Raw genomic sequence first — 20,113 nt, 5'->3', positions numbered from 1 at the left:
ATGCCAATGCCTCCTGCTTGTCAGATATGATTGAAACTACAGAACAGACTGTACAAGAACTTTTGCATTTATGTGTTGCACAATGTTACATAATGGTAATAGATAAAGACTGAATTATGTTTGGAACCAGATTTATATAGGGTTTTGTTTTAGCATCAACATAATGAGTTCATATGTATCAGTCACATGTAGGAAAAATATGAATGAAAAAAATGTATTTTTTTTTATTAATCTACAAAATAAATTTGGCTAAAACAGCTAATTTGGGGGGGGGGTGTTAGTGCACTTTGTTTTCCTATTTTAGTTACAATCATGGACTAAGTTGGAGTTAAGGAAAATAAAAGCTTGTACAAAACAAAATAGATGTGGAGCAGGATATTCTGTCTACAGTTCTCAGCTTTCTGCAAAGGTCCTCCTGTGTGCATTTCTGCTGCTTTATATCTTCTTTGTTAGACAATACAAACCAAGGGTTACAGTTCAGCTGTGAGCCTTGAAATGTTCTCACTCCTACAGAAGGGAGCAATCAGAGCAACATATCTGTAGAAGAAACAGAAGACCTTCCTTTCCAGCAATTGGTGCACTAAAACCCATCCATCCATCCATCCATTTTCTTTACCCGCTTATTCCATTTTGGGTCACGGGGGTCGCTGGTGCCCATGTCCAGCAATCACTGTGCGAGGGGCGGGGTACACCCTGGACGAGTCGCAAGTCCATCACAGGGCCACACAGAGACAAACAACCATTCACTCTCTCACTCACACCTAGGGACAATTTAGAGTTACCAATCAGCCTTACATGCATGTTTTTTGGACTGTGGGAGGAAACCGGAGTACCCGGAGAAAACCCACGCATGCACGGAGAGAACATGCAAACTCCACCCAGAAAGGCCCCTGGACCGGGGTTTGAACCAGGGACCTGCTCGCTGAGAGGCAGCAGCTCTACCAGTTGCGCCACCGCGCTGTGAACACCACAATGTATTTTGATGCATGCTTAATAATCAAGGTAGAAAAATATAAACAAGTTAAATCTGGTCCTCTGGACATTAAAAAAAAAAAAAAAAGTAGAAACATTTCGTCTCTCATCCGAAAGACTTCCTCACTCTGAGGTGCTGTTTTCAGCTCAGTCTCTTAAATAGCACCTTCTCAGAGTGGATCAACCAGTTTGCTGCTGACAACCAAAACCAGCTGCTCACATACTCAAGAAGGACCATCAGCCTAACAATGGATCATTAGCACACTGATGGCTGTTTACTATTCACAGGGGTTTCAGTGATAATAGCAATCACAGCATTGTAAGAGGGGGACAGTTGAACCCGGAGGCCTCCACCCCTGTTTAATGATGGACGATTTCTTTTCACAAAGATGGCCTCCTTTACTCCTCTCTCAAACCATCATTCCTCTCTGTCCAGGATGTGAACATCTTCATCTCTGAAAGAGTGACCGCTGGCCTGGAGATGAGTGTAGACCACAGAGTCCTGGCCTGATGATGATCTTCTGTGCTGGCCAGACTGGTTAATCCCAAAGATCCAGTCCCCCGGCATAAACAGAGTAATATTGTGTATGTTGTTCAGTGTCAGGAGAGCTGTGATCAGTCTTACATCGGGGAAACTAAAGAGCCACTGGCCAAAAGGATAGCCCAGCACAGAAGATCAACATCAGGCCAGGACTCTGCGGTCTACACTCATCTCCAGGCCAGCGGTCACTCGTTCAGGGATGAAGATGTTCACATCCTGGACAGAGAGGAACGATGGTTTGAGAGAAAAGTAAAGGAGGCCATCTTTGTGAAAAGAATAGAATAGAATAGAAACAGCCTTTATTGTCCCACGGATGGGAAATTCAAGTGTAACAGCAGCAACAGATAAAAAGATTTCACCCAAAAGTTCCTAAATGTTGAACAACAATACAATATATAATAAATAAGATAAACAATATCAATAATAATGTTCAATATGTATTGGAACATTGAGAATGGCAGACTATTTACAGTACAGTATTATAGGCAGAGTGTGTATTTTAGCAGAGGTCAGCATGTATTTAATCCTTATTGAGTTTGTTGGGAGCAGTGATGGTTGTAGAGTCTTAACAGCTGCTGGGAGGAAGGACCTGCGGTAACGCTCCTTTGTGCATTTAGGATGCAGTAATCTGTCACTGAACGAGCTGTCCAGTTCAGCAACAGCTTCATGCATGGGGTGGGAGACGTTGTCCAGCAATGATGTTATTTTAGCTAGAGTCCTTCTGTCTCCCACCACCTGCACTGGGTCGAGGGGGCATCCAAGCACCGAACAAGAAACCGTCCATCATTAAACAGGGGTGGAGGCCTCCGTGTTCAACTGTCCCCCTCTTACAATGCTGTTATTGCTAGTATCACTCAGCCCCCTGTGAATAGTAAACAGCCATCAGGGTGATAATGATCCATCATGAGGCTGATGGTCCTCCTTGATCATGTGAGCAGCTGGTTTTGGTTGTCAGCAGCAAAACTGGTTGATCCACTCTAAGGTGCTATTTAAGAGACTGAGCTGAATACAGCACCTCAGACTGAAGAAGTCTTTTGGATGAAAGACAAAACATTTCTACATTTTTTTGTTTTGTTATGTTTGTTTGGAATGTCCAGAGGACCAGATTTAACTTTTTAGACCACAATGTATTATTTTTGTTTTCAGTAAGGCAGCCCAAGTCAGAATTTTATTCTGGTCTTGAAGTAAAATATCATGCAATAAAAAGACTTAGTCACTTTCTCGTGAGGGGGGAAAAAAAACAAGGAACAATTTGAATCATTATGAGACTAACAGGTAGATTTCAGTTTGTTAAAAATGACAATGTAGGTTATAAGGAATATATAAAAAATATAAATCTAACTACACAGAAATGTTTTGTTATGATGACTCAACTGTTTCTCCAGAAAACAACAAAGATATAAAGTTTAGTGGAAAATCCATTTTATATCAAGTAGACAGTGTAATTTCGTACATTTTTCTTCTTTAACTTTATTTGCAAAGGTTTGTTACAACACGCTGTTTCCTACGCACCTCATTCCAAACAACAACAACTACCACTGTCTATTTGAACTAATATTTTTCCCAACATGCCCTGTGCTTGTGTGCTGTAAACAAGTGGCAATAAGAACACAGGAGGAGAGCTGGAGAACTGGATAGAATATACTGTTTGTGCTAAAAAAGGCAGGGAAGTGCTGAAAACTGGCCCAAGGGTTATACATGACTGTACGTGTGTGCAGCAAGGACTGCAGACAAGGAGCAGCAGCCAGCAGACATCGCCCTAACCTGAATGGCTGCCTACTGTGTGCACAGCAAGCTCGCCAGGCTGAAAATCCTACTGGGAATCAACAGATCTCAAAAGACCGTGAAAGCCCCAGGCCAGGAAAACCATGTGGATGTGCAGTCTGTTGGAAGAGTTTTTAAAACTGACGCAAGTCAAGGCATTAAGTAAACAAAAGCTACATTTATGAATATAAATTGGTTAACAAATGTATTATAACCCTTTTGGTATTTTCCTACTTTTTTTTTGCATTGTAATTTTTTAAAAAAGGTTTTGTTTGTTATGTACAGATATTTCCAAATAGATGAAGATCCATTAAACAGTGTGAGCATGTATTCACTCACTTTGCTGTGAGCCCAAAGCACAACACAATTTTGCAGATTTAGAAGCCTTTAGAAGCCACAATGTTTCTAAAGGTAATCTGCAAAATTAACTTAAAATTTAACTTTTACAGATACAGAAAACTCAGAAATGTATTCACATTTATGCACTGATAAATGCATAATTTTAAATGCTTTTAAAAAGTTTTTTTTTTTCTTTAAATAAAAAATGCCATTAGGCTGCACATTCCACATTTAGGAGCTTTAAAAAAACTGTTTAGATAAAAACTTACTCTTTTTTTTTAAAGTCATCACAAGGCTTTTGGAAGACTAAACATGCTGGAAGAATGCACTCAAATCAAATAAGAGTAAAGTATCTCCTTTTGATCAATGCGACACGTTCAAATTGTCCAAATATCAACAAAAAAATACAACTAGTGATGCATGGTGGTGGCAGCATCATGTTGTGGAAGTGTTTGTCATCACCACGCCTTGGAAACAGGTCTGAATAGAAAAGAATGATACACACTGGTGAATGTAGCAACATTATTAATCCTGAAAATGACAGAATCCATCCAGCTTGATGCATCCCCTAATTTTTTTTAAACAAGTGGAGTTTTTCCTGTTTGTTGAAGATGTTTTGGTTAGATACACTTTGTTTATAAAACTTTCAGGATTTGTCATGTCCGGGATGACAGAGAATCTACACCCACAACAAGCCGAAGCACTTTTGCTCCAAAGAATAAGGTGAAAATCTAGAGGCTGGACGTGGTAAATTTATAGAGACATAACTCCTGAGCCTTGTAACTGTAATTACTGTGGGGGGGTTACCAAGAATTTACTTTATGGGTGTTAATTCTTATCTACAAATCAAGTTTCAGTAGGAAAAAAAATCCATTTTAATTACATGTTCTAAAGCAAGAGAAGGAAAGTAAAAAGGAAACATGTCAAAGAAAGTGAATACTTTGCAAGGCAAAGGCAGTTTATCTACAGGACAAAACCCTTCCTAAATATGCTTGTCAAATATGGACACAAATGCACAAGAAAAAAGATGAACCTTTCATGATTACTGGTACCTGGAAATATAAACAATAAAAACCCTAATAGACATCTGAGCATACAATGAGCATGCATCAGGATGCCTAAAAGTAAAAACATTTGGATTCTTTGCATTTTTTATTTTTTATTTTTTGCATGATTCTTTGCATTTTCAAAGTGCCCATAGTTTGATTTTTTTTCTTCCAAATAAAGTACTGTATGCCTTTGCTAAAATATTGGGACTTATCTAAATTACTGCCAATTTTAGGCAATAGAAGCTCATATAAACTTGAACCTAAACATATTTTTGTACAGAAAAAAAACTAGGGTAAAGATGCAAGTTTAGTTATGTAATGCTCATTTGTTATAAAAAATAATGATAATTACAAACAGATGTTTTATGATGCCTAATAAAATATACACAGGCAAGAGTTAAATAAAAAACGTTTTTTTTGTTTTTTTTTCATATAACTCTCACTGAACTGCCAAAGAAGCCTTTTCTGTTGGTACATTATTTGAAACTCAGTCAGGTTTTGTGCATATCTAAATTTACCTCAGCCAACAAAAGGAAAACACAAAGTTTCATATTCAAGCGGTTTTGAAATGAAGGGTCAGAACAGCAAAATGTTGTGGCTGCTGCCTCAAACTATTTGAATGAGTCAGTAAACGAGGCCAATATTTCAACAAGCAGTACACAACATCATTTAAATGTTTTTTTTTTCTTTTTGTTTTTCTCAATTATACTGTAGATTTATTTCCTGCAAATAAGATAAACCTGAAATCCAGCATCCTGTTATGATGACAGCACTTTATGAACATGTCAAAATGTGACATTGTAATAACATTCAACCATATACACACAATATATACAACTTCTTATAAAGTACAATGTTTGTACTCTAGTATGTTGGTTCTGACAATAAATTTGTAACTAAATGTTTTCATAATGTTTTACGAACAGCAAAGAAAATGTATTTGTGTAATACCTGCCATGTAGGTGTAACATTTATCTGTTTGCTAAGTTGGTGGTCCGCTCTTGTTGTAAAGTAAAAAAAAAAAAAACATGACTGCTTAAATTTTTTTATATAATGTTTCAAAAACCAAACCTTTATTTGTCTTAGCAGAGGCATGGAAATAGGAGCAACTAACCCCTGTCAAGGATGAGAAATTAAAATAGCAATTTTGCTCATTTTTACGGAGGAATTTCAATTATATCGACAATTTGAAGTGTGAAATAACAAAATCAACATCATGACGATGGATCTACTGAAGTACAGCAGTTTAATTTATTTAAACATTAAAAATGCCACATCAATTATGGCTGAAGAGGCAAGATCCATGAACTTAAAAGCTTTATAAAAACTTGCTGCTTCATGGCCTAGAATTATAACTTTTGATTGTAAGTGAAAAATTAATTGTGTGAATGTTTATGAAGTATTCACTCTATCCACAGTTTTCAAGCTATTTCAACAAACCATGTATCAAAACATTTTTTTTTTTTTTTTCATTTACTCTTTATTTATCCAGGTAGTCTCATTGAGCCACGAGAACTTATTTTCAAGAGAGACCTGTTTAGGGAGCAGATGGGGGTTAAGGGCCTTGCTCATGGGCCCAGCTCTTGCAGGACAATACTACTATGACTTTTGGTATTGGTGCAACTTTAGCTTTTTTGAAATATTTAGCCTTTTCTGCCATTTGACTAGCAGATGGCCGCTTGTCCTGAGCCTGGTTCTGCTGGAGGTTTCTTCCTTTTAAAAGGCAGTTTTTCCTTTCCACTGTTGCCACTTTGCTTGCTCAAGATGGGAGACTGCAACGAAGCCAAGATTCAACTTGTCTGCTGGATTCCTTAGATAGAGAACTTTACTAAATAGCTTTTTTGTATGTGAATGTTTCTGTAAAGTGCCCTGAGACAACTTTGTTGTGATTTGGTGTTATATAAATAAACTGAATTGAATTGATTTTTTTTTTCTCATAGAAAATGAATTGAGCTCATTTTAAATCCTTCAACTCTTTAGATCTGTTTACAACCTTTTACTGCTCCTTTCACATTTTGTTCTGCCTCAGCTTCTTTCAGCTTCCTTGTGCAAATTTAAATCTTTTTTGACTACTTTCAGCTATTTTTTTAAGTTATTTTGTGCTCCTTTCAGATTTTTTCCCACTAAATACAAAATTTTTGTGATTCTTCTAAGTTCTTTCTGCTAATTTCAGCTTGTTACACTGCTTTCAGCTTATTTCTGCAAGTTTCAGCTTATTCTACCATTTCAGCTACTTTATAGCTGTTTTATGCTAATTTAAGCTTTTTCAGCTACTTCCACATTTTCAGCAAAAATGTCTCCACTTCCTTCTTGTATTTTCATTTTTTTTGTGCCTTTTTAGCTACTATTCAGCTGTTTTATTTTTGCTAATTTCAGCTTTTTTCAAATAATTTCCACTTTATTGTTCTAATTTTCACCTCTTTCAGCCTAATTGTGCAAACGTGTTCTTTCTGATTTCTTCTGCTAATTTAAACTTGTTCTACATTTTCAGCTACATTTTAGCTCATTTTAGCTGTTCTAAGATAAATCAACATTTTTCATGGTAATCTCTACTACTTTCATCTTAAGTAACTTCTTTATTTCTTCTTCCTTTCTAATTCCAGCTTGTTATGCTCCTTTCAGTATAATTATCCTAGTTTAAGCTATTTCAGCTACTATTTAGCTGTTTTATGCCAATTTTAGCTTTCTCAGCTTATTCCACATTTTTTACTCATTTCAACTTTTTTCAGTCTAATTCAGCAAAAATGTGCTCTCTCCACTTCTTTCTGGTAATTTAAACTTTTTTCTGCATTTTCAGCTACTTTTCAGTTATGCTTTGCTAATTTCATGTTTTTTTTTTTGTTTTTTTTACTAATTTCCTAATTTTTGTGCTCATTGCTGTTTATTTAAACCTAATTCAGCCAATGTATTCTTAACTTAGGCTTGTTTTACAATTTCAGCTCCATTTCAGCATGCTTTTTGCTAATTTCAGCTGTTTTTCTGGAAGTTCTTAAGCAACAAGTGTTCACACTGCATTTCCGAAGGAAATTACATTTTCTAGATATTGTTTACAGTAACGTTTTTCCATCTAGTCAATAAACACATCTTTGATTCAGGATATTTTCATCTATAGATGGAATGATGACATTAGACTTGTCATGATAAACAATAAATCAATTAATCGCATAATAAATGAAAATTATCTAATTTTCATTTATCGGCTTTATCGTTTCTTCATGTGTCTCTCTCTTTCTGAAGACACTGGATGACAAAAAGCTCAACTCCGGTGCTCTTCACTGACCCCTCCCTTTCTCTTTTTTCTTTAAAACCCATTTTAACCGTCCAAAGTCACCTTTTTGGATTGTTAAAAGCAGCTAAGCTGAGAAGCTAAGTTACAAGCTAAGCTAACAGGTCGACCTTGGGAAAAAAAAAAAACTCCATCTTGTCGAAGCTCCAAAATTCACTTTTGAAACCTGTGCCTTCATGTAAAAAGTTTTTATCTGCTAAAAGAAGCTGAGAACGTGTTTACTGTTGTTTTTATTAAAATCTTTGTGTGAAAAATGCTATGCTAAAGAGCTCAAACCACACTGAGTGTTCACCATTTTGAGAACCGAAGAGAGACAGCCCATGTCAAGTCAAGGGGCCTCCCTCCCATTTTTCTTAGAGACACGCTGCTCACTCCCTCACTATTCATCCTTCGGTTCAAACAGTCTTATACTGCCATCCAGTGGTTGAAAAAAGGTACTACACTCAAAACAAATAAAATAAAAAACATTTCTTCTTAAATTTGACAATAATGACTAATTATTATCAAATTTTAATCAATATTATTGTTTATTACAATTATTTCTGAGACAATCGCTCAGCAAAATTTGTTATCGTGACAGGCCTAGATGAAATACTAAACTTTGGGAAGTCTTTATCCAGCCAACTGCCAAGCACAAACTCTAGAAAATGTTATAACATGATTGTTCATTATGCAAGCTAGACTAATGAAGACACAGTCAGTATTTAAGTGTTGGTATGGTTGTACTCTGTTGAAAAAATGACCAGTAAGCTCCAGTCATCATTTTTATTTTGGTATTTTAAAATTCAATTTGAGGTGGTGAGACTGTGAGACAAGTTTAATGCTATCGTACAGCTCTGCAGAATTGCAATCCCTGAATTCACAAAGAAATAAATGCTAAAATTATTCATAAGAATGCTTGTAGAGCATTTTTGTTACTTAACCAGTTTGCTTGTGAGAAAAAAAAATATTATTGTTCATACAATAATGTAATGGGCACATTTATATAATATAGATTTTAATATCAATGCAAAAACATTGAGAGGTTTGTAGGATAGGCTCAAGTCATTTTTAATCAACACTTTACTTCATTCCCTAAAACTGGCTGCTATAAACAGTGCTGTAAGCAAAATGTGGACAAAAGTGCAGGATGTTTTTAATATGTGTGCCTGAAGTTGGATTTCTACAACTGATGAAATGAGTTGCAATTACTCGTTAAACAATAACATTCCAGCATATGCCTTGAAACAAGAAGTAGAAGCTTCACTCGTCTAGCATTTGTCTATAAATAGGAAAATATAAACACAGAGATGCTGAGACAGACAGAGAAATATTGACAGAGTTAAGCTGGAGTGTGTGTCTGGAGAATGGAGACACATGGGTAGGCGTATGAATGGAGGGGTGTGGCGAAAGGGGTATCTGTGTGTCCAATATTGCGCTCTGTCAGAAGCTGTAATATCTCTTCCATTTCATTAGCTGCTACATGAATAGACTTGACATCAATCAGCCCCCGCTTGGCTGATTGAAAGAGAAGTGCCTAAGCAGAATCCAGCATCGTAGAGAATCAAGAAGCTAGAAGCGACTGTATAATGGTTAAACAAAAAGAAGAAAAATACAGTCTAGCTGATATGTATTCAAAGTCTGGATCAGATGTACAATTTTTCACCAGACTTGCACATAGTGTCTGCTCAGGTACTCAAGCAGCTTTAAAGAAGAAAACACCATGTGTTTCCCCCCTAAATATTTAATGATATGACTAATAGATAAACTGAGCAATTGGTTGCTCATTGTCTCTTCATTGAAGTCCAATGTCACTCACCATCATGACATACAGCCTGTTTCAATTTCATGACAATGGGTGGCACGCCGTCCCTGTGATGGACTTGCGACCCGTCCAGGGTGTACCCCCCCCCCCCCCCTTCGCATAGTGATTGCTGGACATGGGCACCGGCGACCCCATTGACCCAAAATGGAAGAAGCGAGTAAAAGATAATGGAAGGATGGATGGATGGGTGTCACGCCTTGATAGGTACAAATCTGTCAATGATGCTAACACCGCCCCCCATCCACACAAACACGAGATAACCCATCTCTATCTCTATTGTCTACCTCTTATCCATAGTCGGGTCATGGAAAAAACAGGTCGAGAGAAACCCAGACATCTTTCTCCCTAGCAACACTTTTCATCTCACCCCGGGGGATCCCAAGGTGTTCCCAGGCCAGATAAAATACACAATCCCTCCAACAATTTCTATTAACTGCACTGGTGCTTCCTACCAGTGGAGCATGCCCGGAAAACCTTTAAAGGGAGACGTCCAGGTGGTATCCTAATCAGATGCCAGAACCACCTCAACTGAATCCTTTCAATGTGGAGGAGCAGTGGCTCTACTTTGAGCTTGCCAAGGAACTCCTTACCTTATCTCTAAGGCTGAGCTCAGCCACCTTGCCAAGAAAGCCCATTTCTGCCACTTGTATCCAGGATCTCGGCCTTTTGCTCATGATCCCAACCTCATGACCATAGGTGAGGGTTGGAACATAGACAGACCAGTTAATCAAGAGCTTTGCCTTTCGAGTCCGGTCTTTCTTCACCACAACTGACCAAAGCAACACCCTCATTACTGAGGACGAGGCCCCAATCCATCGATCCATCTCCTGCTTCATCCTACCATCCCTGATGAACAAGACGCCCAGATACTCATACTCAGAAGTCAGAAACCTCATTTCCAGATTACAATTATTTTTAAATTACAACCTACAAATACCAGTATAACTCCTTGCACATCATTAATACAATTCTACATAGCATAGGCAAAGACATTTAAAGTGAGATTCTTCTGCAGTGGTGAATCCTTACCAGAATTAACAGATGCATCTTTGTTGACGGAGGCCAGCACACAGGGAAGTGTCTCACTGGCTTTGTGCTGAACCTTATCATTGGTCAGAAGTTTGAGCTGCTGCGATGTAACTGGTGGGAAGCGATAAAACTGGAAGGTAACATGGATGTTTCCAGGCCAGTCAGGACCAACACCTGCTGTTGGTATTCTGCAGAAAAAAAATGTGGTTTTTAGGTATTGTTTTATATATTCCAATTGTTTATAGTATTATTAAAAGTAATACAGGAATAACATGAATACGTGAATGTGCATTTAATATTCAAAAACCTTACAAATTATGTTTTATTCTAAAGTCAGTTTTGAAAGGGAAGTACGTACTGATATATGTTTGAAAATTATTGGTTAAAAACATAAAATAAAATAAAAACAGACCAGAACTCAAGATGGAAAATTACATATCATATGTGGGTAAAAACTACTAATTGGGTAGATAAACTCAACACTGCTTCTATGATTCAGAATAAGTGGATTTCTTTGTTTACTCTATAAAGCTAAAAGCAGCATGAAAACTTTAAAGACACATTGAGAAGAGGGAGATTTACCTAGAAACCAGTGTATAAATGTGATTTTATTCCAGTTAACACCAAAGGAATCCAGTTTTTGATTAGTAAGACATACTTAGGAAAAAAAAAAAAAGGGTCTCTGAGGTTTTGAAAATTCATATGCAGTGTATTGCTTTTCACACAAATGTCACCCTCTGAGTGTGATTTCACACGCTTGCAAATTTTCCGTGCCACACTTCAGTTTTAACATTTGCCTAAAACGACTCCAGTGAGCTAGCTTTGCATTTATTCAGTGAAAAAGTGAAAATAAACACCTGTTTTGTTTCCGGCTCATGAATACAACTCATTGAATTTTAAAGTATTAGGTATTCAACAAAAGTTTAAAAAGAGGAAACAAAAGACACTCCAAAACAGGCATGATGTATTTAGAGCTACATATGACTAGCAGGATATTTCAATATGGAATCTAAAGGGAACCGTGCGTCATCTCCCATACAATTACGTGCTTTAATTTGTACCGTTAAAGTGTCTGTGATGATCCACTATCAAAAAAAAAAAAATAGAGCATTAATTTCATCCTGTAAACAGATAAGCTTGATAATTATGGTACCTGAGAAATAGAAATGAGTGTCTTTCCACAGGCTTCTAATTTTCCTCATTGATACTGTTGACACAGCAAAAACTGCAGACTGCTATAACGGTTTGTCATAACTCGCCCTCATCCCTCTCGACAGATAATCAAATGTATTTGCAATTAACCGTATGTTCTATGTGGGTTCAGGTAACACTTCAGGTTGACTTGAAGATAAGCAGGAAAACCAAACAAGTTCTCTGCACATCTGAACATAAAATCTGAGAGAACCACACCATTTATTTCAAAATATATATAGTTTGTTTTAACTGTTTTAACTTAGCCGCAGGCTTTAAACATTTGACGTTGAATGCATTCTTACAACCAAATGTCTTTTTCATCTCGTCTTCAGTGAGGATGCGATTAAACAGTAACTCCATGAAATGTGTGGATAAATAAACTCGCAGTAGTATGGTCTTCCTCAAAACTCACATCAAACAGAGAATTTTATGGCATCAGTAAATAAAACAAGATATTTTCCTTTCTTTTATTTATTCATTGACAAGACCTGCTTTGATTTCTCTGCGCTTGCAATTTACGGAGCAAAGTTACACATTCAAAAAGTTTTCTGTTTTTATTTCAAGGCTCTAATAATTGCAGAAGAATATTTGCTGACCCTCAGATTTTTGTTGTTGCAGCAAATGAACACCAATATGATTTTAAAAGTAAAAATACTCACTAATAAAAAAAAAGAAAATATTACTACAGAGCGGGAAGGGGTACAACAGCTGCAGCTTGAAACATGTTTTATATTGCTTGATACTCGTTCTTTTCTTCTCTGTATATTCAAACTCCAAGAATATTATCTAATAGCAACATGTAATTTAAAGATATACCACAAGTGCTTTGGATGACACATTTGTCTTGACAGGTTAGTCATCATATTGATCTAAGTATTATGGCTTCTTCACAAACAAAAACTCTTCAGAGTTACAAGATTCACGAGAGTCTCACGTTTTTGTTTTTTCCCCAGACATTTTGGAGTCTGCAACTCCCCAAGTGCCTGGGGAATATAAAATATAGCCTCAGTGCTGAAAAATCTATTAGACCTTATTGGTTTGCTCTAATTTTCCAATCTGTCAGAGGTCTGTCTTCAGTTATGAAATGCAAAGATGATCTGCTGACAGTTAGAGGTCTTAACTGTAATTCATTAAATCAGAAACTCTGCAATGAGAACAGCCTTATGGATCACATGTTTCTAATAAGCAAAAAAATAAGAAAATGTTAGTGTTACAGCTCTATGCTGATGAGTCTGGGTTAAACCAAATGAATTAAAGGACTGTAGGTAGAAGAACATGAAGAGTGGAGTGTGTAGAAGCCATCCTATAACGGCCCCCGGCCACCTTTAGATCCTGTCAGAGGATGACTGCTCGAATTATGTGATAGGACACTGAATTTATTTATTTATTAACCTTTATTTAACCAGGCAAATCCCATTGAGCTCACAGATCTCTTTTGGAAGGGAGGCCTGGGCCTGAAGGCAGCCTAACATGCATGTTTTTGGTCTGTGGGAGGAAACTGGAGTACCCGGAGAAAAACCCACGCAAGCATTAGAAGAACATGCAAACTCCACACAGAAAGACCCCAGGTCCAACCGGGGATTGAACCTAGGACCTTCTTGCTGTGAGGCAACAGTGCTAACCACTGAGCCATTGTGCTGCCAAGACGGCATTGCATGTTTTTATTTAATTGATATTACTCTGTAGAAAATCGATTTAAATTTAACACACAATAAGTTTTTTGTAAAGGCAAATTCATATTGTCCATGATTCATTTATGGCAGTAATAGTTAACACCTTTTATCGGCACTTGCACATAAAATAAATATGGAAACTAATTGCAGCGGTTTGGGGTTCGTCTTTAATCAACAAATAAAATGCCTAAACAATTAATTTATTTCTCAGTGTAGAAACAAAACCAGAGGCTCAGTGAAAGGAAAGATGATGGGAAACTGCTGTCAAATAAACGACCATTCCAGTTTATTTATAACACAGAATGTATGACATTTCTGGAAACACAAGTGCAGCAATTGTTGGATCACCACACTTAGCTTATCTTAATGTTTAGGCCAAATGTGCAGGGACCATGTTGGGCAATATTCTTTCTGGAGAACAAGATGCTGTAGCCAATCTCAACACCAATGCTGAAGTGTGACAGCAGCACTGTTGGTCTCACCTGGTAAATGCCAAAAACTGAAACACCAGCAGGTTTCCCTGTAAAAGGTCAGTCTCTTCCCGCTGGGGGTCAAAAGGCAGAGGTTCCGTGGGGTCCAGGACTTCTGCCACCTGGCCACTGCAGTCGACGATTTCAGGAAAGCCAGCAGAGAAGAGGTGAGCCAGTGAGCTCCTCGAGCTGACTGAACAGGAACTGGAGAAGGTTAAATTGAAAAGAAAAAAGAAAAAGTCACATTTTCAGAAGATCATTCATTATGCTGAAAAAAAAACTACTTCAAATGTGTTTGTAATGCTTTACAAACAAAATCAGGTAACATATTAAGTCTCTGCTGTACTGGCATCATTAAGGTGATTTGTTTTAAATGGGACAGGAAAAATGACTTGATCTAAGTGGAGCACAATACTCATTTATCATTTTAGATATTTTTTATCAAGCATTACTTCCATGCTAATTCAAGATGTTTATCTTGCAGGAGATAGCGTCAACTTTGTCACATCTTCCTCCCTAACTGAACCTGAATAGCAATATCCGGCTGCACGGATCATAAATGTGATGAAATGATGATTAGACAGCAAACGGATGTCAGCAATATCCATCAAGCAGCATCACTGCGATAATAGTTACGGGGGAGACAGAACGGATGCAGAAGCGCTCCCTCAGGATTTTCAAGCATAATTGCCAGTTATCTCTAATCATAGTGGCCACCTGTTTTTGCACAACTATGGTAACATTCATAACGTATACTTTCAGCACTGACACCAAACACTAGATATGAAAACACAGTGCACAGATGGCTGGCTAAAGTGCAGGCATAGAAAAACGAGCAATAATGCTATCAGAGCGCTAACACTGCCGGAGTCTATTTGGTAAACAGTTGAGCTCACAATGATGGCTTTCTTAAAGAATGAAGCCTTGATCAAACTAATTAAGGTGACAGCAGTGGAGAAGGCAGTCAGTTGTGTTTTTCTTCACAGCTCTGCCAATTTCATGCTTTTTGTTTCTTAATTATTGATTAAAGTTTTATCTTAATTTAGCCGTTGTGGATTAATATTCAAGACGTCTTTTTTTATTTCAAAAGGGTGCTCAGTCAGATATGCGCAGCTACTTGGCTTAAACTTCTTTTAACTTTATTGTTCTTCGCAGAAAAGTGGGTCATTTCACACTGAAAACAGTCAAAAAGATGTTTTGGCTCTGAGTGAAGAGGCAAAGATGTTTCAGCCCACTGAACTGAACATCATGTCTGGATCCAAACACTGGGATTGGGGAACTGTTTCAGTGCCAGCTGCTTATTTACAGAACCCCTGCACCAACACAAGTTCTTGTTTCCCATTTACTGTGCTCATTATTTTGCAAAGTATTATTCCTCATTCAGGCTACCAAATTAACAAAGCTGGCTGCATTTCCACTGGCAGTGTATTTATAAATTGCGAGCTGAATTGATTAAATTATGTCCTACAAACTTGACAGCAGAAGATACCGCTCACAGCTCCATAAAGATTATGAATTTTCATAGCACCAAAAATATGGTTTAGAGAGTGGAATGAAAAAGTTTTACAAACCAGCCTCTGAGCTGATGGTTCAAGCTTGCTGGCATTATCATTATTAATTCTGAGAGTTCAAAGGTTGCCATTTAGCGAGATAGTCAATATTGCACTCTAAATAGAAATGCAGTTAATTATTAGGTTAGTGACTAACTGTATTAGCATTTAGTTCCTGAAAACTGTAGGATGTTCAAATTGGAGCCATGGGTTTGAGCTGATTTATGACCGTTGAAGATCCGGGAGGGTGACTGCACACCTGTATCTGCTGTGTAATGTCCTGACGCATGCTCATTAATCCCGTTAAATAAATCTAACAAGGTTGAGTCAGGTCCTCTGGACGAATGCAATGTTTTAACAAGCTAGCCCATAACTTGGGAATAAATTGTGTCTAAGATCTAGGTAATTACCCACTACTGTATCTGTGCCCCAAACTTCTGAGGAAGGACATGCAAGTCCTTGAGTAAAAAAAATTACAAAAATATTTTTTCGTCTGTTCTCTGGAAATTAGTCTGAGCTTAGTTGGCTGTGTGCGCTGTTAGACTTCGGCTTCTCTCGAGGGTGTAATTTAAGTCTGCAATGATCTCAAAAGATGCAGACCCCATACAGAGAGGGAAAGAGTGGAAACAAGTTTTTCACCGTGCCTCCTAAAATTGGCTGCAGATAAAATATCTCTGAAGAAAAAAACATTATTTTACACTATAATGCTTTTGTAATTTGACTAAAACATTCTCCCGAAAATCCAGTTAACTTATAAAAATAAACTATGAAATGGCTACAAACAAGCATGAGTGATGCGATTTGAAGGCAACCAAGAAAACAGGAATGAAAGTTATCCAACATTTTGAATTTTAAAGCAAAAATGTAAAACAAAACTGAGATTTTTATCATTAAATTATCTTTATTTTTTATAGCTCTAGCAAACAATTTGAGCTTCTCACCTGGGCACATTCATTCCTAAAGTAATAACAGGAGCATGAACAGGGGTGAAGGGCAGCTCCTGAAGTTGGGCTCCTTCATCCTGCATGGACGGTGGCTCATCGGCATCTCGCTGAAGGTCCATTTCCAGGTGGGTGATGTTGCTGACAGCTGAGAAGGCCTAGAGCAAATGCAAGAGGTATGCATTAACTAACAGCACACTGAATTACTGTTTTAATCATGTTTTATTGTTTTAAATTAGAAACAAGCTGTGTTGTTTTTCTTCTTTAATAAGACTGTTTACTCAAATAAAGTGCCTTTTAGAACCCATTAATTAAAAAAAAAAAAAGTCCCTTATCTAATTGCATGCTGATCGGACATATTTTCTGACAAAGGCAGCACTGACAAGAAATGACTCACAGCAGTACAATTACAAGCATATAAAAATCCTAATGAGGTCTGACTTTACTAAATGTAATTGACAAGTGAATGCATACCCATTTTATTTAAAGTTAAATTGGGTTCTGAAGGTCTGGATTAAAGAAAAGAGCCAACAAGAATAACGTGTGCTTAGGATTTGTCAAAACATATTCTAGAAATTGCTTAGTACTCTGACTGCTCCAACCTAAAGCTTACAGTAGAAACGTATATCTTTATTGCACAGCAGCCGTATGTCACAAAGGATATAAGGAGCTTACATTGATCTTGGGTTTGCTTGGTCTGAGTCAATGTCTGCATTGGTTCTTACAGCTCATCTGTCACATCCTGTCCATCAACGTACAAATCTGCTTACTCAGTAATAAACTCAGAAATCATAACATGACTAGTTCATCAGTATACGAGCCAATTAAAAGCTGCAAATTAAAAAAATAAAATAAAATAAAACCTTCAATGCATAGACAAGATGACTTAAAAGTTGCATAAAATATACTATGATGTTTTAATAAAATGACAAGGGAAAAACTAGAGGATGTCAGAAGCACGGGGAGTAATTTCATCATATTCTTTGCTTCCAACAAGTTGTCACTTGGGCTCAAACATTTCTTACATTGCTTTGAGTTTTCAAATTGTAAAATCAACCCTTTTGCAGTTTGAATTTTATGTTTTATTGTTGCTGAATTTTATCTGCTTGATGTTCTTTACTATCACATTTCCATACGGCACACCTTAACATAAAAATGGTTGTGTCTCATGCTTCAACAAGAGAAGAAGGTACAGTCAAGACATAGAGACAGAGTATCTGCTATGATTGTATCAGCTTAGATAATATAGTACTTGTAACAGAGATAGAATGTGAAATTTGTGCTTCCCTATCTTTATATAATCCAGTGCAGTCAGCTCTACTGATCAGCTTTCACTTGATTTCACCTGACATTTTAATGAGGCTTTAATGTACAGCAGGTGTTCTAGCAAAAACACATCACAGTTAACAAAATTGAGTATTTAGATGGATTTCAACATTTCTGACAGCACATTTGCCTTTAAACACTTTACAAATTTCACAAAAAAAAGTTCTGTTTCAAACTAATGTAATTTCCCCAACTTTTAGCCATTAAGCACAAACATGATGCTTTTTTTTTCTCTAAACACAGTAAATGATGTGTTAGACTAAGTTTACAAAGCAGATGTGGATTACCAGATATTCAAACACCGTTAAAGAGCTTATGACAGACTGTGGTATTGTATAAGAATGCTCATGGATTATTGATGGCTTTTTGATAGGTTTGGTTATAAAAGGATAGCAACTGATTTATGGGAACAATAAAACCAGAAATATGAGGCTTAGAAAACAGCATTTGTTAGTAAGGTCAGTATAGTAATATTTTTTTTGTTTTTTTAATCTTTTTATGAAATAGAAAAATACATTTTCTGCACTGTTCCTTGCTAGCACATAATATAGTTCAAAATAAACTTCATATGTAATTTGTTACTGATACAATAGCCCAGTGAAATTTGTATAAAAAAAAAAAATATATATATATATATATATAATTTGTATAATGAAATCACAATCCATGTGTTTCATTCATGGCATTTATGCATTTGTTTTAAGATCGTATGTTCTCACAGCCTGTTGGCTTTGCAGCTTTGGCATGACAACAGTGTGTTACAGAACATTTGTACAAATGAATGAATCACACATGATTCAGTTCAACATTTAAAGTGACCAAAACTGGAAATAAAGCTGTGAGCTGCTCTCCACTTTTTATTTTACAAACCAGGTTTTGAGTACACTGCTACAACAGAACTTTAGGACAAAAACAAAACAAAACAAAAAAAAAAATATATATATATATATATATATATATATATATATATATATATATTTATATATTTATATATTTATATATTTATATTAATAATATTTTAACGCATTGTCACAAAGCCCTAAAATAATCTCTGATTGATAAAAATGCAAATTAGAACATAAATGACAGTTTTCAGTCAGCCTGTGAGAAAGTTTTTGAACCAATAAGCAAGTCCTTAAAATAAAGTCTATCGAATGAGATGCAGTTTAAAGAAACATTTGTGGCTTGCTGGAAACAGCCTTTCAGTGAATTTGTCTCTGAGGAACTATGGTGGTTGTGTAGTTACAAAACAGAGAACATGATCTTTCATAGAGGACATCTCGAACGAACAAAACTACTTTAAGACTTGATGTAAAATTAAGAAGGACATCTATGTGCCTTGCATCTCATATTTAAAAAAAAAACATCAGTCTACAGCATTTTAACCAGTTTCAGCATGCAATGTTTTGTTAAAAATGTTTCTATATAAAAGATGCAATGCATCATATAAAATGTGCAAAGTGAATTTGATAAGCAGAAAAAGACTCAGGGTTAATCCTGGGATTACAGCATTGTAATTTCTCCTCATTCTGAAAGATTATACTGCTATTTTGAATGTAGCACAGTGTTTCCCAAATATATGCATCTTTGTGAGAGAACATGTTTTATTTTAGCAAAGACAAGGCAAATTTCAAAGGCAAAATGACTGCCAGCCAATTCTCAGCAGCAAACACCCACAACGGTGGGGAGCAGGTTACTCCTGCATCATTTCAGGAAATTATTCACCAGAGGTATTAAAATCAGCATGGTACAGCTGACGTCCTCAGCTTTGCTTCAGTATATGAGCTGACTGCTATGATAAGTAAGCATCAGGATGCATTAAGCTTGTTATAAACTTGAGCTCACCATATACTTCCTAATATCAGTCATTATCCCTATGTAACTTCACAGAATTTAATAGAAAATGTTGCAGTGGGTCATAATCCACTTAATTAGAAGGAAGTCGGACAGAATACAAAGCAAGCAAAGTTTTACAACACTGAATATCTAGGGAAAGTTCAAGTAGCCTTTGTACAAAGATGTGAAAAATCAAATAAAGGAATTCTGCTTATTTTATTTATTTAAAAAAATAAGTTGCTTCAACATTACCAGTAGACAGTACACCCACCCCCATGTATGTGTGTGTGTGTGTGTATATATATATATATATATATATATATATATATATATATATAT

General features: G+C 36.5%; 1 protein-coding gene across 1 annotated transcript in view; it reads right to left on the bottom strand.

Annotated features, from left to right (window-relative positions):
* The window catches only part of nphp4 (nephronophthisis 4), a 188,119-nt gene that overhangs the window by 43,425 nt on the left and 124,581 nt on the right, over positions 1-20,113 (bottom strand). The window contains exons 13-15 of the mRNA XM_037684334.1: positions 16,613-16,770; positions 14,134-14,325; positions 10,785-10,972 (exon numbers count right to left, since the gene is read on the bottom strand). Of these exons, the coding sequence (XP_037540262.1) occupies positions 10,785-10,972; positions 14,134-14,325; positions 16,613-16,770 (538 nt within the window). The remainder of the gene's footprint in view (positions 1-10,784; positions 10,973-14,133; positions 14,326-16,612; positions 16,771-20,113) is intronic.

Source organism: Nematolebias whitei, chromosome 11 (genome assembly GCF_014905685.2).
Source record: "Nematolebias whitei isolate Nwh7 chromosome 11, NemWhi1, whole genome shotgun sequence".
In the NCBI taxonomy this organism is placed as follows: Eukaryota; Metazoa; Chordata; class Actinopteri; order Cyprinodontiformes; family Rivulidae; genus Nematolebias; species Nematolebias whitei.
This window is presented reverse-complemented; position numbering and strand designations above follow the sequence as displayed.